We start from the raw sequence: 25,346 nt of genomic DNA, 5'->3' as shown, positions 1-25,346 counted from the left end.
TTGATGATATATCAGTAACCTTTTCGAACCATACAGATTCTGCAGTTTCATGTGCAGACCCCCAGGTGCTAGACAGATGGGGGTCTGGGTAAAGTGAATTGACTATTGAGATTCAACCTGTTAGATCAAAGTGATGCTTGTTTGCAGGAGGAACTATTTAACAAACAGAATAGTTGTTGCACAATATAGTGAGTACATGTATCTGTCTTTTTGCCAAAACTGGTTTTAAATTCATTATTATTACTGCATTCTCAGCTAGTAGCTGGTAAGAAGGTTGCACACAGTCCTCTTTACTGCAGAACTCACAATGGCCATCCATTTCTTTGTCATTAAGATGTGCTGTCTTTGAAATACACCCAGAATCTACACTTGATGCAGAAGACACCAACCAATCTATTGAATAAAATGGGCTACTATGAGCATATAACACATGTGCTCAAATCTTTGTGTTAGCTTCCTGTTTATTTCTGGATGCAATAAAAGGTATTGGTGATCTTCTTTAAAGCCCTGATTTGTTCGGGGCATGATTATCTGAGAAACCAATTCTTACCCTCTACATTCCACTGCAATAGTTAAAATCTAATCAGAGGCTCTGACTCGCAGCTCCTCACGTAAAGCTTCAGGACAGCTTTTACGTGAAGGCTGCTCTTTTGGAATTCGCTACCCCTGAAATCCATCAGAGCCAAATCCTGTGAGCTTCAATTTACAATGTATTCATTCTGTTCAGTTTGTTTTGTTTTGGTATGTTTATTTTCTAAGATTTATGTTCTCTAGGACTCTACTCCTGCAAAGACTTAATGAACATGCTTCTTTAGTGGTCCAATAACTTACAGTAGTAAAGTTAAGCATATGCATAAATTTTTGCAGGATTGGGGCCTAACTTTGTAGGTAGGGCAATAAACACAACAGGAATAAAACACACAAGATAAAATACTTTTTCTTTTAATATCTATAGAATACTCATTGATTTACATTATGACAATGACTTTAAGATGGGTCACTGATAATATTTAGTGTATTCACCATAGTGACAAAATAATTTAGTTTTAAATAATAAAAATGCTTTCCAATGAGCACTAATCATAAACAAAATAAATATTTTCAGGGAAATATTTAAAAACAGGTGATGATTTGGAGATAATTTAATATTGGTAGGGCATCACAAGTGAAAGCACAAATCCCTACCTATGGTAAATGGACATCTGATGCTACCTCAGGACAGGCAGTCCCCGGGTTACGTACAAGATAGGGACTGTAGGTTTGTTCTTAAGTTGAATCTGTATGTAAGTCGGAACTGGCGTCCAGATTCAACCGCTGCTGAAACTGACCGCCAGTTCTGACTTACATACAGGTTCAACTTAAGAACCCCAAGTCAGCTGCTGCTGAAACTGATCAGCCGCTGATTCCAGGAAGCCCGGGGCAGAGCAACTGTGCCTCGGGCTTCCTGTAGTCAGCGCTGGTCAGTCAGCGCTGGTCAGTTTCAGCAACGGCTGACTTGGGGACGCCTGGGGCAGAGCAGCTGGGGTGCTGCCGGGTTGCTCCAGTAGTGCCCAGAGCGGCGGGACCAACCGGCAGTGCCCCAGCTGCTCTGCCCCAGGGTCCACAACAAAAGCCTGGTCTGCTGGGGCCCCCCCCCAGCAGACCAGGGACACGGGGAGCAAAGCCGCAGCGGCGGGGTGCCTCGCCTCTGAGGCTTTGCTCTGGCGCGGGACCCGCCGCTGCTGCGGCTTTGCTCCCGGTGCCCCTGGTCTGCTGGAGACGGTCCCCAGCAGACCAGGGGCACCGCGAGCAAAGCCGCAGCAGCGGCATGTTCCCCCGCTTCTGAGGCTTTGCTCTGGGCAGCAAGCACCCCAGTGGGAAACCACTGGCCAACAGCAGCTGACATCCTGGCCTGCCCCAAAGAATGCTGGTGGGTGGCCTCTGAAGCCCCCCCATTCCCATCCCCGGGCCGCTCCCAGGGCAAAGCCAGTGTCTAGAGTGCATGGATCTTGCCCCCATCCCAGAAGGGTGCATGAAGGCAATGCCAGGTTAGTTTTCTAGTAGCTGAATACAGAAATACATCCTGAGAATGTATTCTAGTATCTCCTGCCTACTTACTCTAATAAGCATGATGTTTGAAACATTTAAATGAAGCAACAGAGAAGCTGGCAAGAAAAAGTTGAAAGTTCATAAACAGAAGTTACTATATAAGGAAAACACCCATTCCCTTCTCTATGAATGCTTGTGTCCAGGTGAAAGATGACAAGAATTGAAGTAGGAACATGCTCAATGCTAACCAAAGAAAATATTCCCAGAGAATACACCATACAACTTTCTGATTTCTTGTGAATATACAGAAAGATGCTAATATACAAAAAATTCATTTTGAAGTAATTATGGTTGCTACTCATGTGTCATTATCTGACTCAAGTTCCCTGAAACAAAGAAATGAAAAGTTAAGCCACCTTTATTGCTCCAGTACCATTACCACAACTACAGGTTAATTCAGTATTAAATCTTATCCTCTTATGCCCTTCAGCACATGCTTGTTTATCGTATTATTTTCCCCATAGTAGTAGTAGTAGTTGCAGCTGCTTGGTGTACTGATTGTGTGGCGAGGGTAGTTTGGTGAGAAATTATGTGCTAGAGCAGAAGTCAGCAAAATACGGCCTATGGGCCAAATCCAGACTGCCTCCATCCTGTGACCCAGCAGGAGCCTTGGGCAGGCTCCCTACCTGCAGTGCGCCCCTGCATGCCACTCAAAGCAGCCAGCTGAAGGAACCATGTGCATCTCAGTATGCCCCTGGAAGGAGGAGGAGCCCTCCGTGCGCTGCCTGCAAGATTGCATGCTGTCCCGGCTCCAGCACAAAGCCAACCCCAGGTGCATGAAGTGTGCACATGGTCCCCACAGCTGGCTGCTTTGAGTGGCGTTAAGGGAAGCAACAGGCAAGGAGCCTGCCGGGGTGCGTGTGTGTGTACCGTTGGGCTGCTGGCTGGGAGCCACATAAAGGAAACGCTTCCTGGTCAGAGCCACCCTGATGCTCTCCTGCACCCTTGCCCCACGTCACAACCCAAATCCTCTGCACCCCAGCTCCTGCACCCTTACTCCCTGCCAGACCCTGCATGCCAATCACCTGCCACAGGTCACAACCCAACCCCCTGCATACCTCATACAACCCTGCCCCAGGTCACAACCCCTTCCCAAACTCTGCATCCTCTCCTACATCCCTCCTTCAGGTCAGAATCCTCACCTGCATCTATACCCTCTCCCAGACCATGCACTCCATCCTGCACCTCAATCCAGTACCCTGACTCTCTTCTGCATCCATCCTCCATCCCATATCCTGCACCTCCTCTATTAATACTATGGAAGAGTGCAGTCTGACCACTTATCAAATTCATGGCACAGCCCCCCCACATTAAAAATTATTGACCACCCCTGTGTTAGAGGGTGTGATGGACAGCTAGTCTCCATACATGGATTTTTGTGGGTTTATGTCAGATTTGGTGTATGTATAGCAACTTTAGGCTTTACAGTTAAGTTTATGGAGTATTATTCTGGGCATTAACTTTCTAGATATTGTTAATGCTTAATGGGAAATATACCTTTACAAGGTGTGTGAGAAAGGGGGTATATTGATAGAAGGTGGAAATTCGGTTGTTGATAGAGAATATTTCATCATCAACAACAGCAAACGAACTCTGATGTGCCAACAGCTACACATGAACCCCTCTAAATTAGGATAAAATCTGAAAGAAAAGAAGGTGACCTTTATCACGGAAAGCAATGCCTCTGCAAAAGAAGTGGAAGTCATGGTGGATATTTGACTGATATTTGTCTGGCAAGGGAGACAACGAAGATAGTAGCCGCCATGTGCCTGAAAATCTGAAGACATATGCGTGCAGTCATGAAGGGAGTATGTATGACCCCGTTGATGAGGTTGCATGTCTGGAACTGCTGTATGAGAAGGTAGGCTCTGGCGGTCACAACATCCAGGAATGCCCCAATAAACTTTTATCTTCTGAGTTGGCTCTAGGGAAGATTTCTGGATTTTTATGAGTAGACCCAGGTGAGAGAAGCAGTTCTTGGTGGTATTTGTCATAATTAGTGTTTGTTGACGTGAGGGGCCCTTGATCAAGGAGTCATTGAGGTAGGGAAATATAATGAGGAAAAGCTGTGTTTTGGCCAGAGTTTTGGAAAATACCTGAGAGGCAGAGCCGGCCCAAGGTACGGGCCAGCTGGGCTACCACTCGGGGTGCCCCATTGTAGGGGGTGCCACGCGGGGCTGCCAGGCCGGGTGCAGGGCCGCGCATGTGCCGGGCACCTGGGGGCGGCGTCACGCTCCTGGGGCACACAAATGGCTTGGGCTGGCCCTTCTGAGGGGTTGCGGAAAGTCCAAAGGGGAGGACTTAATATTGGTAGTGGGCTTCGCCCAAAACAAATCTGAGAAACCTCCTGTGTGCAGGATGTATCATTATATGAAAATGTGTCATCTGAAGTTTGAGGGCTGAGAACTAGTACCCCTCATCCAGTGCAGGTATAATAGTTGCAAGCGTCACCGTTCTGAACTTGTTGCGTACAAACTTGTTGAGCTTCCTGAAATCTAAAATTGGTCTCCAGCCACCTGTTTTCTTGGTGATAGGTACTTCGAAAAAGATTTCAAAATAATGGGTGCACTATTTTGGCATCCCAGTAACCCTCGTTCCACATGGGTAAGGGATGTCTTGAAATAGCACATTATGTTGAAATTTGGCACTGTGTAGAGGCATCAAGTTTTCACTTTGCTAATTGCGTATCTTACTTCAAGATTAGGGCACTGTGTACACACACCTAAGTGGTTATTGGAACCTATCAGAGCTAGTATGTAGGCTCAGCTATTGAAGCATGCCTCCAAGATTCAGTGTAAGGCATGCAACTAGTACCTTGGGAGTTTGGGATATCTCAATAACTACAAGCTTTTGTTTACCAGGAAATACATGACATCTTCCAGTTAACTTTGGTCTACAGTACTGTAATCCTACTGCTCTCTTACTATAAAAAGAGGGACTGAATACTTGTACTCTGTCACCCTCACTGGTTTCTTATCAACCTCAATATCCAATTCTAAATTGCCTTTTGTCCAAATCTGCATGGGACTTAATTTCTACCTGTTTCCAATCCTCTTAACATCACATCTGTCTGTATCCTCAGTGTCCTCACTCTGTGACTCTCCAGTTAGTGGTCACATTATCCTCTACATTTCCCCATCTACTAGGAATTCCATCTTCTGTTAAGTTATTGTCACTTCTGAGACACTCCTTGCTTTAAAACCTGGTTTGAATTTAGTGTAGGACTGTTAGTCTGTCTCCCTAGCCCACATAGGGCTAATGCTACACCCAAAATCTTTCCATGCCTTTCCTTTGGATATAGTGTGTCCTTTGTACACAAAACAATTCAATATAAGTTCCACACAAATCCAGGTTTGTGGTCTCTCTCCCCTAACCTGGAGCCTTCACATGAACTCAGAATCCTTTTTCCTTTGAGTCTCTCCCCTCTGTTCCAGAACCTACTCCTATCCACACTCTTGCATGTAGCTCCCATCCATCTGAATCAGTAGCTAGCTTCTGTCATTAATCAGTGTAGTTGAAAACATCTCCTAAATTAGATGCAATGGCGTTCAGTCTAGCCAATCTGACCAAGTTGGCAACCCAACAGCTGGGAGGTGGTGGATCCAGTCACAGATGAGTCTGGACCCCAAGATGAAGGGTCAGCCACTGTGTGACATCCAGTGAGAAAGATATAAACGGATGTGGTAAACTCTGCATTTAGAGACCTTCATCCTCGACTTAGTTAGGATGGTGGTTCTCAACTAGGAGTACATGAACTACTGCAGGTACACAGACGTCTTCCAGGAGTACACCAACTCATTTAGATATTTGCCTAGTTTTACTACAAAGTACTGAAAAAACACTAGCAAAGTCAGTATAAATTAAAATGTCATACAATAACTTGTTTGTATTGCTCTATGTACTGTACACTGAAATGCAAGTGCAGTATTTGTTTATTTTATATTTATACTGGAAGACTTACCTGGTGTTGCTCGGGTCCTTCAGAACAGAAAGCTAGCAATGAGCAGGGGTGCAGGAGTGAGGGTTGAGGGGGATGCAGGAGGGGCTTAGGGCAGGGCACAGTGGATGTGGGGAGTGCAGAAGTTGGGGGTAAGAAGGGGCTCAGAGCAGGGGTGCAGGAGCTAGGGAAGGGGGGTTGGGAGGAGGGGAGCTAGAGGAGGGGTTGGGGGGCTTAGGGAAAAGGTTGGGAGGAGGGGCTCTGGGGAGATGGTGATGGCCGTGCACCCTGCCCACTGGCTTTTCCCCAGAATTGGGCGGGGGGGGGGGGAGAGTTTACGGACCCCACCGCCCAGCTTCTTCCTGAGGCCAGCCTGGGGTAGGGAGGGTGGCTGGGGTGGGGGGAGGCACACACCCTGCTCACTGGCTTCTACCCAGGGCTAGCTTAGGACAGGGCAGGGTAGCACATCTGGAGGCTGGCTTCTTCCTGGGGCTGGCCTGGGGCCTTTCAGACTGGCTCTGCCAGTGCTTTCTGGTCCTGGACCTTGCTTTAAGTTAGGAGAAGAGGAAGCTGCATACCAAATGTGGTAGTCCTAGCTCTTAACATTTAGGAGGCATTCTTGAACAAACGGACTCATGGACGGACAGACTCAGATAGATACACAAACTAAAATATATACATAAATGGTAAAAATAAGAAAGCAAGCTATTTTTCAGTAATATTATTGTATGACAATTGTATTTCTGATTTTGTAAGAAAATACTTTAAATGAGATAAAACTTGGAGGTACACAAAACAAATCAGACTCTTAAAAGGAATACTGTAGTCTGGAAAGCCATTAGCCATTGATGTGTGAGTTAAGGGTATTCTACATCTTATAGGACTGGCCCAGACCTAAAGCAATTCTGTTGTGTTCCAATCCATTCTTCTCAAATGAAGTGAGCATTTCAGTGCATGCCAGAGAAAACAGGAAAAAATTATTCAGATTATCTTCAACTGTTGCAGACAATTTTTCACTCCTTCCAATGAGCTGTTCATCTTGCACATGTCTAGGTGACATGCATCAATAACCTAAGTACAGTACAGTCAAACCAGCCTTCAATAACTATCTTATGGACCAGAAAAAGTTGGCTATACAATAAAAGCTGTCTTTGAAGGATGAAGGAAACCACACTAGAATCTGCATGGAGATACTTTGAAGTGTTCACTTTAAAAGGTGGCTGAGTCACTTGAAAGTGATGCTTTAGTGAAGGTTTTACTTTACTATGTATCAGTAAGTGACCTACAAACAGGCATTCTTCAGACTAAGAATTCTGAAACCTTGAAATCTTTGAGTAATCAGATTTATGGAACATTAGCAAGCTATGATCCAGATACAGCTATGCACAACTTTAAACAAGGGAACCAATTATTTATTTTAAAATGTAGCAATGTTCTGTCTAAGCATAAGCAGAATACACACTAGCTGTTCACTTCTGAAGACCTAGATTCTACTCTTGAAATGAATGGCAGTGGTTTGCTTAATTCTTACCACCCATGCATTTGTGTGTACTATATTTTCTGGGCTGAGAACAGTCTAAACACAGAGGTCTAAATGTATAGTGTCATAGCAGAAAAGCTAGGGGTCAGGACCAACATTCATTGTCAAAGCTGCAGAGCACATCTTTGGCTCTAGTCTGTGCTATAAATGCATCATGAGGATTAATTTAACTAGTAAATTACAGCCATCTCCATATTAGGCATATTAAATCTGTTTCAAAGTATGTATCAACATAAAATGGTTGTAAAGTAAGCATTAAAATCTGGCAGACATAAATTCCCCATTAAGAACACTGACTAACTTGTTTGTTTAATGATCACATCATTCTACTTCCTCATTCTATTCTGCTAAATAAATAATTCAGACTACTTTATGTAAGGCCCAAGACAAAAGAAAACAGATATGAGGAATAGACATGTTCCAGTGCTGTGCCCGTGCTTCTTGTTGGAAGAATTCAAAGGGGAATGTAATAAGTAAGCACCAAGATATTACACACATTATTCCTACATAGATCTCTTAAATAGAAGCCACCCAAGTAGGAATAAATGGTAAATTTTCAGAATGGAGAGGGGTAACTAGTGGTGTCCCCCAAGGGTCAGTCCTGGGACCAATCCTGTTCAACTTATTCATAAATGATCTGGAGAAAGGAGTAAGCAGCGAGGTGGTAAAGTTTACGGATGATACTAAACTGCTTAAGATAGTCAAGACAGAAGCAGACTGTGAAGAACTTCAAAAAGATTTCACCAAACTGAGTGACTGGGCAACAAAATGGCAAATTAAACATAATGTGGATAAGTGTAAAGTAATGCACGTTGGAAAAAATAACCCCAACTATACGTACAGTATGATGGGGGCTAATTTGGCTACGACAAATCAGGAAAGAGATCTTGGAGTTGTCGTGGACAGTTCTCTGAAAACGTCCACACAATGTGCAGCAGTCGTCAAAAAGGCAAATAGGATGTTAGGAATTATTAAGAAACGGATAGAAAATAAGACAATATCTTACTTCCCCTGTATAAAAAGAAAAGTTATTTATTAGTTCCGTAAATAGAAGAATTAGAGGACACCAAATGAAGTTAATGGGTAGCACATTTAAAACTAATAAAAGAAAGTTCTTCACACAATGCGTAGTCAACCTGTGGAACTCCTTGCCAGAGGAGGTTGTGAAGGCTATGACTATAACAGAGTTTAAAGAGAAGCTAGATAATTTCATGGAGGTTAGGTCCATAAAAGGCTATTAGCCAGGGGATAGAAATGGTGTCCCTGGCCTCTGTTTGTCAGAGACTGGAGAAGGATGGCAGGAGACAAATTACTTGATCATTGTCTTCGGTCCACACCCTCCGGGGCACTTGGTGCTGGCCACTGTCGGCAGACAGGCTACTCGGCTAGATGGACCTTTGGCCTGACCCAGTACGGCCATTCTTATGTTATGTTCTTAAGTATCACTTTGACTGGTTCCAGGCTTGCCACATAGAAGGAAGATACAGCACAATGGAGGAAGAATGGAGAATTGAGAGATGAGGTTCAGGAGACTACCAATGAAACAATCTGAACTGAATCTGTTGGGTTCAATTCTCACATCGCTCAGGATTTGGCAGAGTTACACAGAACCTGGAAATGTTTGTGAAACATTAAAAACATTTGTGCGAACATAAACAGTTTGCATTCCAACCATGTGACACAATAATGGAAACACCACCATAACCTAGGCTTTAGTGTTCATTTTCCATAAGGAAATAAGTCCATCTTCTGATTATTTTTTCCTCCTGAAACAAGTCCTCTGCTTGGTAGCTTATCTGAAGGCTTAGCCTTACTATGCTGGATAGGATCTATACTAGAGGCTAATTCTAACCTAAGATCTGTGAAATGGTGGATCAAAGGAAGCATTGCATTATAGATTGTTCACAGAAATCCTACTCACAGAAAGGAGCTTAATAAATGCAACATAAAAAGTTTAGGTCTAATAATCATTAGTGGATTGTTTGGTGAGTTTGTGTTTAAAACAAATCTCATCAGTTTCATGATTTCATTTATTTTGTCAGGAATATTTATTATAGTAAAAGCAAATCCATAATTGAACCAAATTAACTCACTTCAGAAGATCTTTGTCAATATTGCCAAATACCAAAAATATGTTTTTAAAAAGCACTTGCGCCATCACAGCCCAGCTTCCAACTCATCCTGTAGCAAGCCAAAATGACATATTTTTATCCAAAACTAATTTCCATGGTAACAAGTATGTTAAAGAGTATTATTTATGATTGCAGTGCATGATTTGTACAACAGAAAATAAATTGTAGTAAGAACCCCAAAAATACAGAATAAATGGATTGCTCATTAACTTTTAAAATTATTTTCCCAGGTTTACTCCAGTGACAAAGTCTCTCTCCACGTTTTTTCTTTTAAACTTCATGACATTTTGAGCCTAGTTTGTTACAAATTTACAATAGGTTATATAAGGAGTACAAATTACAGTACTCAAGTCTCCCTATGTAAAAAATAAACATGTGCATGATTGAATTTTATTCAAGTTTTTTTATTTAAGCTTTTCCTTCAAGCATTTTAGATTTTGTGGTGGTTTTTTCCCCCAACCAGAATACAGTATTTATGAGATAAACAACATTTTAAACATTGGTACAAACTTGATATACAAAAAACTTCCACCTTTGCAGCCTTTGCTTAAAAAGTGGTCTTTAAATTCACTTGATAAAAATAAAGGTTACTTATCTTAGAAACACCACACAGGTATAACCAGGGTTCAGTTCTTTTAGAACATCTTTCACTCTCACCTATTAGCACAAATATATTGCTAACTGTATATGCACCTATATAGCTACGCATTAAAGAGTCCTTTAAGGGCTATGATCCATCTTCTACTGTACAGAAGGATAAATACGTCCACAATTGACAAAATGCATCCATATTACATCATTTCCTGAAACGTTTGAAAAGTGGATGAACATGTTTATTTGAAGATGCCTTGCTTCTTGAGGTGAGATATTCCATATAAACTGTATCATCTGCACCAGACATAGAGCTCATTGTGCCGAAACGACGGGACACCTAGAGTAAGAAAAATCACAAATGTTCAATTTAATTATATATACAATCTCCTTAGCCTACTGATGCCGAAGTAGCTAGATACAATACTAAAACACTGTACACTTAGTGGAGGATCAAGAATTTTGTATATGGAAGTGTGTAGGTTAATACTACCCTATTTTTGCACCAGGCATACTCCTCAATCAAGTGCCTCACAACATACTGCAAGAGTAATATGCCTGACCAATTAAAGCAGGTATAACAAAAGCAATTTCCTTAAATTGCTTTTAAATTAAAAGCAATTCAAGGAAAGGATACCTCAATGGATTCAGAATTTAAAAAGTATCCCAGCCCAATTCCACCACAGTTAATGGACAAACCTGAAATGTGAGCTGAACTACAGGCTAGACCTCACTGGTCTGGCACCCTCGGGACTTGATCGGTCATGAATGAGGCAATTTGCCAGACCAGGGGAGGTCCCCCACTACTGGCCCCCCGAGCCTGCCTCCTCTACCCATTATCAGCCCTAGCTGCCTTGGCTGCTATGATCCCGGCCCCGTTACCAGGGCTGCCGCATCCCCATCCCTGCTACTGAGGCTACCACAGCCCTGGCTGTTCTCCTGCTCCGGTCCCTGCCCCAGTGCCACAGGGCTCCAAGCCACCAGCCCTCTTTGCCACTGGGGCTCCCAGCCAGGACTCCCTGGTCCAGTTGCCAGATGAAGGAGTCCCGGTTTTTGGAGGTCCAACCTGTACTATGATGTCCCTTTAACACAATGTATTAGCAAGCCTTAGGCTGATCTACACAGGAATGCTCAGGAAAATTAATCAAAATTAATTTTAAAGTGCTTTAGTTAAACCATATTAAATGCCTGCAGGAACACCATCATTCTGACTAAAGTGGCCTTAGTTCAGTTCAGCTTAATTCACTTTAGAAGTGGATTACACTAACCCAAACAAAGGTCACTTGAACACTGAGTGAGAGTTTGCATACAGGAATTGAATGCGGTTTAACTAATCCGCTACAAATTCACCCCTTTGGTTAATTCATACTAACTAGTAGGAAAACACTTAGGACTGACTATTATGGATCTTCACTAAGATCGATTTTTGTTATATGCTGTTTTATTTCGACTATTTGAAGTACTATGTTCTAGGAATAAAGTCTTGGAGCATGAAACCTTTCTACTCGTATAACACTGCAAATAAATTTAAGTGCTCTAGGATATTTTAATGTGCATTTTATAAAACTGATCTCTATAAAAGCAGAAATTCTTATCTGCCATTTGTCACCAATGTCCTAAAATGTAAAAGGATGCTGTAGAGCTCACAGCTGCTCAAGTGTCTCATTTCTTCCTAGTACCTCAGCTAGCATTTACTCTTATCACCAGCCAGGTGTTATAAAACTGAAAATAAAGAATTCCATTTTCCAGTGCTCTGCGTATTTCAGATGATATCACTATTATGCAGTAGACAGATCAGGAAGTAAGGATCCAGTTCTGTGGCATTTGTAATCCACAATTACAAGAAGCTAAACATTCTTCAGTTACCTGAGTTGACTTTGAGCCATACTCTCCTGCTACCACCTCTTCCTCAGCATCAAGGTCAGAGGCTTGCAGGACCTTCTGAAGAAGCTGCTGCTGCTCTTCTTTGGATGAAAATGAAAGTTGTTCTTCTTCCATTCCTGCAAGCTTTGTGATCACCTAGGAAGCAAGAATGTAGTGGAGGAGGAATTTGCTCAGAGTTTAGGGTTTTTTTGTTTTTTTTAAATTAGTGTCTTCCCTGCTCCCAAGAAAATCAACTACATCCCCCAGTGGACCTTACTGCATTTATAGTGCATTAGGAATCCAATGGCTTTGCTTCACAGCTAAAACTATTATATGTAGGCTTGGAAAGATTACATTTTTAAATTGGTAAATGTTGATAAACCTAGATTTCACAGCACACACAAACTGACAGAAATATTTCCATCAACGACAGTCAAAATTTACAAATAGGCAAAGAAAGAAAAATGCCTTCAGAACTTAAAACTGATTTAAGAATTTTATGTTGAGTATTTTGACATGTGATGGTGACACAGTTTATGTTTAAGCAGTTATGAAGCTTCTAATTTGACTCAACATCTGTCATTAATTTAGATGGACCTTTGGTCTGATACAGTATGGTCATATGTTCATACTGATTTATCATCTGGCTTTTCCCATTTCAATCTAGATATCTGCTGAACACTCAAGTTCTCTAACTTCTACAGTTAAGAGGTTAATGCTTTATACCATTAGGAAGCTAGGACACCAAACTGTGATAATATTTTACAAAGCTTTGGTTTATATAGCTGTTTAGAACATATAATTAATGCCAGTCATCATGGTTTATGGAAAACTTATCTTGTCAAACAATATTATATATACACATATTTATGAAATTACAAAGGTATAATGTTCATGTAATATATTTAGACTTCTATAAAGCATTTGAATAAGAAAAAAGGTATATCATCATCATGGAACAAAAGTGGATTAAAGACTGGCTAGCAAACATGTCTCAAAGTGTAAACAGAAATGGGAAATATTCATCAATGGCATATCTACTTAGGTTCCACAGGGACTGGTTCTTGGCACAGTCAACAAATACTTACAAACAAAACAAAATTTTAATAGCTATCTCCTTAATCTAGCAGACAAGGGTATAACAAGGTGCAACAGCTACAAGTCGAAGCCTGACAAATTCAGACTAGAAATAAGGTGCAAATTTTTAACAGTGAGCGTGATTAACCACTGCAAAACCTATCAATAGCTCACCAATTTGCCAACTACCTCACTGGAGATTTTTTAAATCAAGATTGCACAAGTATCTTTTAGAAAAATATCTAAACAAAAATTAATTCAGGGAAGTCCGATGGCCTCTGTTACATAGGCATAACTAGATCACAATTGCCCTTTCTGTCTTGATATTTTTCATGGATTAACAGATTATAATCTGCTAAAATCATGTCCATCTTCTAACAGGAAAAAGTATAGAAAGACTAAAAATTTTAAAGTGTATGAATCTGTCTCTTACGATGGTTTAAAAAATTATGTGTACAACTAGAGAGAATCTTTGCATTTCAATAATACATAATTGTTTCAAACCGGCCTAGCTCAAGAAGCGTCAAATTTAAAAGTTGTCATCAATTCTTTAGTCTAGCAGGTTTCTTCTGCTATTGGTCTAAGATTTTACCTTAAGTCTTATATTTGTGGAGCAAGAATTTTCAAAGGGAATATACTTTAATCTATATCTATATCTATCTAGATATCTTAGAGTATGTCTAGACTGCATCCCTCTGTCGACAGAGGAATGCAGATTAGGCAGGTCGACATTGCAAATGAGGCAGGGATTTAAATATCCTGCACCTAATTTGCATAAAAATGGCCACATTTTGCTGACTCAGCACTTTGTTGGCAAAAAGCAGTAGTCTAGAGGGGGAATCAGTTGAGAAAGAAAGCCTTTTTCGACAGATCCCTTATGCCTCCCGCAAGGAGGTTTATAGGATCTGTCGAAAAAGGCTCTCTCTCTCGACAGATCCCCCTCTAGACTGCCGAGTCAGCAAAACGTGACTGCCATTTTTATGAAAATTAGGTGCAGGATATTTAAATACCTGCCTCATTTGCAATGTCGACCTGCCTAATCTGCATCCCTCTGCCAACAGAGGGATGCAGTCTAGACATACCCTTAGAGAGCTTATGCGTCTGTCTGTGAGTCTGTCCTGCGAGTCAGTTTGTTCAAGAACTCATCCTAAACGATAAGAGCTAGGACCACCACATTTGGCACACAGCTTCCTCTTATCCTATCTTAAAGCAAGGTCACAGTTTGGTTTGGCCAAGGAAATGGAAAGGGCTTGGAATGGGACTGTTTTCTCTAACACAGGAGAAGGGGTTGATTGGAAGCACAGATACACTGCAGAGGGACCACAGGGGACAGCCGCAGCAGCAAGACAGCGGCCAGTTGGGGGTAGGGATTTTCACATTGCCAGTCACTGGACAAGGCAAGTGCCCCCCGCTCCAAAGAGTGCCAGATGTGGGGGAAGCCTCCCCCACACTCAATCTGTTGCCCTGAGTTCCCACTTCACACTGACTCCAGCACCTCCCACACATTGCCCGAGCCCCTCCCACACCTCCAAACCCCCTGCCCTGATTGGCACCCCCAACCCCTTCCAAACCCTTGTCCTGCCTCCTCCACCCCTCACCCTCCACTCTGAGCACCCCACACCTTCCACTGACTACTGCACTGCCCACTTCCTGTCCTGAGCCCCCATCCCCTGCTCTGATCCCTGCACTCCCATTTGTGCCCCATCATTTAAATAAGGCATGCATATTTTTCTTTTACATTTTTTAAAAAACTACCACAGTTAAGGACCCAAGCAATGCCGGGTACATCTGCAGTGAGATAGAACATCATCCAAACTCAGTTAACTCACAGGGTTCTGAGCAAGGAATCACGACAGGAGGGTTCTATTTAAAAAGCAAATGAGTAACAAAAAATAGCAAGAAGATATGAAAATGGTAGCTTTTTCCCCATACATACAGATATAACACAAGCAACTACTTAATAAATGGTACATAAAGCTCTCCATACAAAGCAAGTGTTTAAAAAAACCTAATCTTTATTTCCCATGGTATCAGCCCTCAAGTTTGGCAACAGCCATCTGGCATTCATGCTGTCCTTGTTTCAATGCCAATTTAAGACTCCTAAAACTAAGGATTACTTGCAAAAGGAAATCTCTCTACTGTGGCCTAATTAGTTCCATAATCCAAAATATTTAAATACAAGTAATGTGATTTGAGGGTTTTTTTGGCTATAACCATGTAGGCCTGTTCACTATTTAGATCAACCCTAATCTGTAACTATTTGATCAAACTTGATATGCTACAAAAATGCTTTCATACAGGAAGATTGCTATATGAAGTTCTCAATAGTGAGATGTATTCTGACGTCATCGTCTTAACTGGCCACAGACGTGGGAAAAATGATTCTTCTAGATGTTGTATCCAGGTAGACCCCACTCCAGGTTACCTCTTTTGAGAGTGTCTCAGCGTTTTTCTAGGTGGGTGCTCAGAAGGCCCTTGCTGGCCGTAGAGGGGTGTCTGTCTAGTTTGCCTTTTGTATCTAAAGAGCTTGCAGTTTGGGACTGAGTGTCCAGTGACCATGTTGTGACTCTGAAGTCTTTTCTGACATGTAAAGTAGCAGCATCAGTATGTCTGTTCAATCTGTACCCAAAACTGAAGAATCTATTGAATTCTGTGTCTCCCTAGGAAGTCCAGAGGCATGATGCTCTTTACATAGTAACTGCAGTGGCCCTATGTCTAGCCATTGTGTCTGATGCATCCATGCCTGCTTGTATCATCTTTTCCATTAGTTTTCTTCTGTCAATGATTTTTAACGCCACTCTAGAGTTTGGGCAGAAAGAAAGATTGTATGTTCTAAGTCACATAATCCAACTTTGCAAACAAAACTGTTAGTTCACTATTTGTAGCTAAAGTGATGTTGATGGATAAGCCTTTCTCCCAAAGAAATCTAATTTCTTTAGGTCTTTGTCCTTTTGTGTACTCTCAGACTTTCATTTTTTCATGAACTGGAAAGTCCACTAAAGAATCCAACTTTTGGGAGGGTGCATAATTGCTCAAAACCCTTTTGGCTACTGGTTACCTTTTTTTCCTTCTCTTTTAGGTGTCCAAAGTAATATTACTTGGATTCACCATATAATTTTTTGCAGTTCTAAAATGTTCTTGTTACTGGGCAATTACAGCAGAACCAAAAGAATATATAATGTCAAATAAGTGTCCTTAGGCAATGAGGTTTCTGTTTCATCAACAATCCTCTTAAGACTGCCTTGTTGGGAGAACATGAGCCTTTGGAACTGGATGAAGAATGTTGGTGACTCAAGATCTGTCTGCTAACTGGTGGGGAGAAGGTTCTCTGCTGGAAGATGGAGCAGACTTCTTATAATGGTGCTGCTAATCTTTGAGGTGATGTTGATACCAACCTGTTACGGCCGGGATAGTTATTGATAACTATGTCAGCCCTACTGATGCCACTAGTTCAATGATTAAGGAATCTGAACTCATATATAAATTTTGAGAGCTATCTTTGATATTAAAAAATCAGAGATACTATTCTAAGTGTGGATCCTGAAAACAAACCCCAAAGGAAAAGATACCAATCGCTGAGCCATTAATTTGGGCAATATGGTTTCAGGAATAAAGGGTGTTCAAATTGCAATTCAATTATGAAGCCTTTCATGATAACATCAAGAAGAACTGAGACACACAAAAAGTAGCATTCTGAAGATGTAGCCAGAGGAAGTAAAATATACCAAGATATTCTCTGGACTCCGATGTAGACTATACAAATTATCACCTACAGCGATGTGGACTGAGACCAACTGGGGACTCAAAGTTAGTTTACTTGGATTTCTATTCTCCACACACTCAAATCGGAGGGCTTCCAAAACTTTCAAGCACACGTTACGACAGGGGTGGGAATTAATTTTTGATTGGGGGGGAAAGGAAGGGGGCACTTCAAGAATTTGGAAAGTGGTTGAGGGCCACACTCTTCCATGATATGAACAGAAGAGATGCAGGGTCTGGGAGGGAGTTTGGATGAAGGAGGCAGTTGTGACCCTGGGGCATGGGACTAGGGTGCAGAGATTTCTGACCTAGGGCAGGGGACTGGGGTGCAGGAAGAGGAGCATGAGTTTGGGTTATGACCTAGGGCACGGGATTGGGGTGGAAAGTCTGGGAGGGGGTATGGGCTCAGGAGGCGGGCAGTGGATTTGGGTTATGTGGGCTGAGGGGAGGGAAGGGCTGGGGTGCCAGAGACAGAATCTGGCAGGGAGACTTACCTGTGAGACTCCCAGCCAGCAGCCCAAACACATTTCTCAGGCAGGAGCCTCCCCCCGCACAGGCTGCAGAGTAAGAGCGTGAGGGAAGGGGGGAGTGGTGCTTCACTTGCTGTCTGTTCTTAAAACAGGCAGCTCCCAATGGCCAGAAACCAGCCAATAGGATTGAGCTGGGGGCGGAAACAGCACCACTCTCCCCTCATAAGAACATAAGAACGGACGTACTGGGTCAGACCAAAGGTCCATCTAGCCCAGTATCCTGTCAACTGACAGTGGCCAGCACCAGGTGCCCCAGAGAGGGTGGACCGAAGACAATGATCAAGCGATTTGTCTCCTGCCATCCCTCTCCAGCCTCTGACAAACAGAGGCCAAGGACACCATTTTATCCCCTGGCTAATAGCCTTTTATGGACCTAACCTCCATGAAATTATCCAGCTTCTCTTTAAACTCTATTATAGTCCTAGCCTTCACAGCCTCCTCTGGCAAGGAGTTCCACAGGTTGACAACACGCTGTGTGAAGAAGAACTTTCTTTTATTAGTTTTAAACCTGCTGCCCATTAATTTCATTTGGTGTCCTCTAGTTCTTCTATTATGGGAACTAATAAATAACTTTTCTTTATCAGCCCTCTCCACACCACTCATGATTTTATAGACCTCTATCATATCCCCCCTCAGTCTCCTCTTTTCTAAACTGAAAAGTCCCAGTCTCTTTAGCCTCTCCTCATATGGGACCCGTTCCAAACCCCTAATCATTTTAGTTGCCCTTTTCTGAACCCTTTCCAAGGCCAAAATATCTTTTTTGAGGTGAGGAGACCACATCTGTACACAGTATTCAAGATGTGGGCGTACCATAGAGTTATACAGGGGCAGTAAGATATTCTGGGTCTTATTTTCTATCCCTTTCCTAATAATTCCTAGCATCCTATTTGCCTTTTTGACCGCCGCTGCACTCTGAGTGGAAGTTTTCAGAGAACTGTCCACGATAACTCCAAGATCTCTTTCCTGATTTGTTGTAGCCAAATTAGCCCCCATCATACTGTACGTATAGTTGGGGTTATTTTTCCAGATGTGCATTACTTTACACTTATCCACATTAAATTTCATTTGCCATTTTGTTGCCCAATCACTCAGTTTGGTGAGATCTTCTTGGAGATCAAACCCTCCCCTTTGTTCAGTTTGTGAAAAAACACAAACAGCCCCACAGCCACTTTTCTGAGCGGTGTGTGGGGAGAGGGGCAAGCAAGGGAGTCTGCCTGAGGCTCCCTCCTGCATCCATGGGACAGATCCTGTGGCTTCAGATCTGGCCTGCGGAGGGTGTTTTGCCCAGGCCTGGGTTAAGGCCTTCCCGTTTTTGTGGAATCAGCCAATTTTTTCTATGCAAATGTTCTTCCGTTGGTCCCACTCCCCAGTTACGTACAGTAATGTTATGGCAACAACAGTTGCCTGTAAGCACCAACTAATTAACTATTTGCACCCTTCATTATCTTCAGGAAGCATATTAGATACATTAAGGCTCCAATGAAACTGACATTGTAAGTGCAAGTCATCAGTGTTCCACATTAAAAGGGACTAAATTACCTTGAAGCTGTATCCTTGATCTACCAAAAACCTTTGCCGTTTGGTTGAATATGCCATTTCCTGAGTATCTTGTGATACAAGGGAATAAAAGAAGGCATTGTATTCCTCTGCAATTGTACCTAGGAAACAAGAGATATTGGACAATTAGCCTATAAGTGAAGACATCATGGAATTGAAGGATGAAAAGAAAACATCTACAGCAGGAGTGTAAAGTTATTTTTATAGAACTCCTTTTCTGAACATACTTTAAAGATTAACTACACACATGCACTTAGGTAATTAGATCAATCAGCAAGTGACTATGTCTATAGCATGGAAATTCTTGCCGAGAATTATTGATAACTTGAAAAGATTATGGGAAGAGGCAATGGGAAGTAACTGAGACCCAACTCTTGGGAGGAAAATATTGCTTGATGTATTGTGTATTCCAAATAAGGTAAACTTACTTAAACTGTGCTTCTGATACAAATCAGGAAACAATACAGCAGCAAGGTACCAGAAAATAAGTTTTATAAATGTAAATGTAGAGATTTGCACTAACATGGCATAAAGCCAGATGAAACAATAAGATATTTAGCTAGGAATTAGTAAGGCTATTTCAAATTCAAGGCTATATAGTTATATATGGGTAATAGATTTTATGGCTCTCACAGCACAAAAAAAAAAAAAAAAAAAAAAAAAAAAACTATTCAAGAATCCAAGTCCTCCTTCCCCTCACCTTTAGATACAATAATGCAAATGTTACATCTATTTCAGACACATTTTCAAATCCAGGCTATTCCCTTGTGAAATCTAAGCAACAAGCAACCAAATTCTGCACGTGTGTGAAGGGTTGCACTGTCTAATTTAAAACAAACAATTCTCCATATAACTGCTGTCTAAATTCGAAGCACTTTGGGTACATTTTTCAAAAGCTCCCAAAGCCTGAGGAACCCAAATTTTGTTTTCAAAAGCAACCCAGGCATTTTGTCAATGAGACTTAGATATGTGCATTTAGAGTAATATTACAATAATTTATCTGATGTAATTTTTTACTAGGTTTATGGGTCAAGAAGAGCACTGATGAATGAAAGACTAAAGGAAGGTGAATTTTAGATAAAAATATGTATTATAGGTTGAACCTCTGTAGTCTGGCACACTCTGATCTGGCAATATCCATGGTCCAGAATGATTTTAGTTAGCCAAACGTCCTGCAGTCCCATAAAGTTTGTTTACAGCCACCAGTCCTGGCTCTGTGTCCTGGGCTGTTATTTAGCTCTAATTTACCCCTAAGTGTCTTCAGAGCCTAGTAAGCAGTGGAAATATTGGTAATATTACTAGATAATATTGACCTTTTGTGGTCTGGCAAATTCTCTGATTTGTCACTAGTCAGGTCCCAAGGGTGCTGGACTAGAGAAGTTCAATCTGTACCTGGAGACCACTAATTTATAAAAATACAGGCACTCATTCTATGCCTTGGATGTCTAGACCAGGGCTGGGCAAGGTGTGGCCCAGGGACCGGATCCGGCCTTCCTATCACTCTGATCTGGCCCGCAGACTGCATCTGGCCACTTTCTATTTATATCCTGCTGCCTGTGCCACTGAATTTCCAGGTAGTGGCTCTGGCAGCAGGACCCTGTTTAAATGGCTCACGGCTGTCAGTGACAGCACTATCCCAGCAGGAGATGCGAGCCCTTTAAATAGCTGCAGCAACCCCAGGCGGTTGCTAGGCAACATGGCAGTGGCAGGGCCATGCACCATGAGCCCTTTGCTGTGTTTTTAATTCAAAGCCTCTAGCCCCAGACAATTCTGGGGGAAGGCTAGTTCCCAGTACCACCCCCTTCCAGGATGGAGCCAGCCCATGAACACATAACAAAATTCATTAAGTGCCCCCCCTGCGAAAATTATTGCCCACCCTAAGGATATTAAATTTAGATGAACTAATCGAATAGTCAATGCGATTTCCATTGACTATTCGATTAGTCTGTAAGGGCACCTCCACCTTTGAACTGCAGCAAGAGCCCTGCTGGTCCTGTGCTCCCAGCAGGGCTTCTGTTTTTGAAAGGTACAAGAGCCCCAACAGAGCTGCCCTTATAGACTAATTGAACTGTCAATGGCAATCGACTATTTGATTAGTTAATCTAAATTTAATATTCTTAGGATGGGGCTCTCGTACATTTCAAAAGCAGAATCTCAGCAGAATCGGCACAAACGGAGACTATTTCTTTAGAGCATCCCAGAAAGATTAAGAAACCAGACTCTGAAGATCAATGTTTGGGAGCAAGATCTCTAATCACAGACCTTCACAGAGAATGCGAGTATGTCTACACTTGCAGGCCTATTTCGGAATAGGGCTGCAAATGTAGGCATTTGGAATTGCAAATCAAGCCCAGGATTTAAACATCCCGCGCTTGATTTGCATCTTCCCGGCTGGGCGCCATTTTTTAAATTTACAAGCCCGGAATAACTGCCCGCGTCTACACACAGCAGTGAAACGGGCGTTCGAAATAAAGCCCTATTTCGAACTACCTGTTATTCCTCCTGCAATGAGGTTTAACAGGTAGTTCGAAATAGGGTTTTATTTCGAACGCCCGTTTCACTGCCGCGTGTAGACGCGGGCAGTTATTCCGGGCTTGTAAATTTAAAAAATGGCGCCCGGCCGGGAAGATGCAAATCAAGCACGAGATATTTAAATCCTGGGCTTGATTTGCAATTCCGAATGCCTACATTTGCAGTCCTATTCCGAAATAGGCTACAAGTGTAGACATACGCTGCCCTGCAAGCATCTCCAGTTCAAATACCATCAGAGACTTACCTGGGGCGGACAAGCAAGGGGAAAAGCTGATCTCAAGTCTCAAATTATTTAGGGCTTTACAAGATACAAATAGTTCTATGAATTTCATCTGAAAGCTTACTGCAAGTCTTGCAGACCCCCAGGGCACTGATCTGACACGGTCCCAATGTGCAATTCCATTCACCAGGAAGGACTCAACATTCTGCCCTAGCTTCAGCCTCTGAGGAGTCTCAAGATATAGACCCCACGTCAAGTGCATTATCACAATCCTGTTTCCAGGTGATCAAGTCATGGATAATTGAGGTGAGGTCTGCACTGAGGACGAGGTCATACTGCTCACGTGGCGAGGATAGGAAAAGAAGCACTGTGTGCCAATGTCACTATCCAGGCATCCAAAAGCAGTCCCAGATGTGGCAACCATGGTGCACATCTATCTTTGCTACAAATGGTTACACTCTCTCACTGAGGGCTGCCAGGAAATTCTACTAAAATAGTTCTGGCTGCCTCCCCATAGCCAACCAACATTCTCTCTCGCTCTCCCCCAAGGATTATATTACAATTGGCCCCAAGCTCACCTAGGCAGAGTGGTGCCTTGCAAGAAAAAACCCTTAGAGTAGAGGAAGCGTTGCCTCCAGCTACCTTCTAGGTTCTCTCAGAATAACAACAGAGCCACTGAAGAGCAGCTCAACACTGATCTGGTCGCTTTAAAAGCCAGAGGCAGAGAATTCAAGACACCAAAGCATTCTCCCATCAAGTACAGGTAAAAAGGAGCCTTTACCCAAGAGGGAGAAGAACGGTAGTGGGGAGGGAGAATAAAATGCTACACCTCATGCCACTCTGGAAAGGGGGCAGAAGAATGTATCAAGGGGAAAATACAGGATTTGTTTTATAACCATTTTCTCAAGTGCTGGTGTTTCCATGTCCATCCACTCCTATCCTCTACAAAATACAAACAGCACCAAGCAGCTTGAGCACAAGCTTTCCTACTCCACCTTACAGGGTCCAACCTTTACTTTTTTCAAGACAGCATTTTGCTGCTGCTCAGAATATGCGCTTTGCATTTCCTGAAGAGCATAGACCTTAATACATTCTTAAATGAAATAAAAGGCAAAACAAAAAAAACAGGAAAAAAAGAGAGCCAAGCAGTAACATGGGATGATAAAACATTCCAACAGGCAGACACGAAAGGATACAGGTAAGATCAAAAAAGTGAATAAATACACAGCTAAGAAAAGGGAAGAGAAGCGGGAAAGTCAGGACAAGGAGAGACCATGACAGAAGCAGAAAAGATGGTTCCTTAGTACAGCCTAGTATAACTGCTTATTCTTCCATTTTTATTTTAGATGTAATCCTGGGTCAACTATGGCCACCACCAACTATGGCAATCTGTCTGCTTGGTTATATGGATACTTTGTGTTACACCGACACTTGACTGTTCAATCTAAATGATTAAGAATTCCTAGTCTTGTAGCAGAATCCAAAACACAAAGCCCAAGAACATCATCATTTACCTTTTTTGGCTCTCAGCACTCGTCCCAATCTTTGAGCCTCTTGTCTTCGAGACCCACCATGGGACGAAATCTGAATCAGAACGTTGGCTTCTGGCAGATCAAAGGACGTGTCACCTACCTACAATACAGAAGCAGTCTCTTAGTAATAAACTATTTTCCCACATCAAGAAATGAAGACAATGAAATATACAACCTTGGTGATGCTATAAGAAGTGTGTCAAAAATAAGTTGGTACATGCAGCTTACTGCATTTTTTAAATATATTTGCGTCCTTCAACCTGATGCAGTATCACAGTGAATGCCTTCACTTACCTTGGAAATAAAGATAGTATTGATTTTTGGATTGTGCTTGAAGTTCTGTAGGATCTGCATTCTCTCTCCTTGTGCAGTAGGACCATATATGTAAGGTCTAAAATGACAGCACAAACATTGAAAGTAATCAGTGCTAAAGACTTCTCAGAACTATTTATCCTTAGGACGCCATGGAGGGGAGTGCAGTATGACCATTTACAGTTTCAGTATATAAATAGGAAAATTTGGGGTTCTTTTTAAAAACGAAGTTTTGCTGCTCATCTTTAATCCTTTGGCTCTTTATTGTAACCCTGCCCAATGTACTGAATCACCACCTGGGGGAAACCCAAGCTGCCAGAGGCAGACACCTTTCCACTTTCAGCAGGAATAAATCCTGACAGTGATCAATGGGTTTGATTTGATGTGCTATGACTGAACTGCAGATCAGTGGATTGAAAACATTTGCTAATCCTACATGAAAGGTTGAATGCAGCTGTTAAAATAAAAAGGTGGTTGATTGATTTTTCCCCTCAAATCCACTGAGCTAGTATATAGACAGCTGTGACCCTCTCACTTCTTCCCACTTGAGTCCTTAAAGGGAAGCTTGGATTCTTAATTAAATGTTTGATATCTCAAACTGGCTGCAAAGTATTTTATCTGGAAATTATGTTTATGTTTTGAAGTCAACACCTTTCTCTTCTTCTCCAGTAACCCCGGGACATACAGTTTGCAACCAGGATACAATGTCCACAGGAAAGGAACATCACGACTGGGAGACTCGTTAGTGCACCTTGCAAGCCAACACTCAAAGGTTAAGATAGATGTGAGAAGTTCATACTTCTGTCTGCAACCTCAAGAGGACAGCAGTGCAATTCTGAGTGTATAGGTTACCTCCTTACAAAGTCTGAAGAGAAAGTGATGATACAGAAAGAGTTTGTGGGGATACTGTACATGGCCTGATTTTGTATCTGTAGAGCTGGATTGTCCCTGGACCTCCAACTACCTTACATTAGCAGCAGTCTTCCATAATACCTCATATAACTTGATCCTTTATTAGCTCCCTCCCACTTTAATGTTTGCTGTACATCTGCAGTGTTTTCTGCAGACTCTAGTCTAGGCCTGACTGTAAATGCAAGAGAAGCCGGCAGGAATGTGTAGCTGGTGCTTTTCCATCTCTTCCCTGTTCTCAGGGGAAGCTTGTTAGCAAGTACTTTCAAAACACCAAGATGAGCAAGTTTCATAACTCATGTTAAAAAGTTTTTTCCCCTATTTAAAAAAGGAGCATCGGCCCCAAAAGTTTAGCTTAAAATTTCCATACAGCACACATCACTGTTATCCGAGTACAAGAACCCAACTCAAAAGTCTGCCAAGTCTTCCACATCCCCTGGGTATTTGCTGCTAATGCCTTCCTTTACTGAAAAAGTTCATTCTAGTTTTTGTGCTGCCAAATCTCCTCTAATCCAATTCTTGCACTTGGTACATTTTATTAAGAGTCTTTTCCTAGCCAAAGCTGAAGTGGCTAATAGGAATGACACACAAATTGTTTTAAACAATACTGTTATTGTGCAGCTAGTGACACCCTGTGATGCTGCTATAGTTAACAGCCTGCCAATGCTTCTATTTTAACCTTCATTTATCATTTCATTTTAGAATAGGAAGGGGATATTCACTCCCAATAAAGTTTCACACACAAAATATCCTGCTGACTGAACTAA

At 42.1% G+C, this 25,346-nt stretch overlaps 1 protein-coding gene across 4 annotated transcripts in view; it reads right to left on the bottom strand.

The window, feature by feature from the left end:
* Positions 1-10,080: 10,080 nt before the first annotated feature.
* Positions 10,081-25,346, bottom strand: part of ERCC3 (ERCC excision repair 3, TFIIH core complex helicase subunit) — a 46,669-nt gene continuing 31,403 nt past the window's right edge. The window contains exons 11-15 of one of the 4 annotated variants that reach the window (XM_075933036.2): positions 23,653-23,749; positions 23,341-23,458; positions 19,057-19,175; positions 12,155-12,307; positions 10,081-10,628 (exon numbers count right to left, since the gene is read on the bottom strand). In XM_075933036.2, the coding sequence (XP_075789151.1) occupies positions 10,494-10,628; positions 12,155-12,307; positions 19,057-19,175; positions 23,341-23,458; positions 23,653-23,749 (622 nt within the window). In that variant the 3' untranslated portion in view covers positions 10,081-10,493. Of the gene's footprint in view, positions 10,629-12,154; positions 12,308-14,841; positions 16,028-16,052; positions 17,545-19,056; positions 19,178-23,340; positions 23,459-23,652; positions 23,750-25,346 lie in introns of those variants that run through there. The other 3 variants (XM_075933037.2, XM_075933039.2, XM_075933038.2) reach the window with 3 other exon arrangements.

The sequence above is a fragment of the Pelodiscus sinensis genome, chromosome 7, assembly GCF_052426305.1.
Source record: "Pelodiscus sinensis isolate ZL-2025 chromosome 7, ASM5242630v1, whole genome shotgun sequence".
NCBI lineage: Eukaryota > Metazoa > Chordata > Testudines > Trionychidae > Pelodiscus > Pelodiscus sinensis.
Note: the sequence above shows the minus strand (reverse complement) of the source record. Positions and strands in the feature narration are given on the sequence as shown.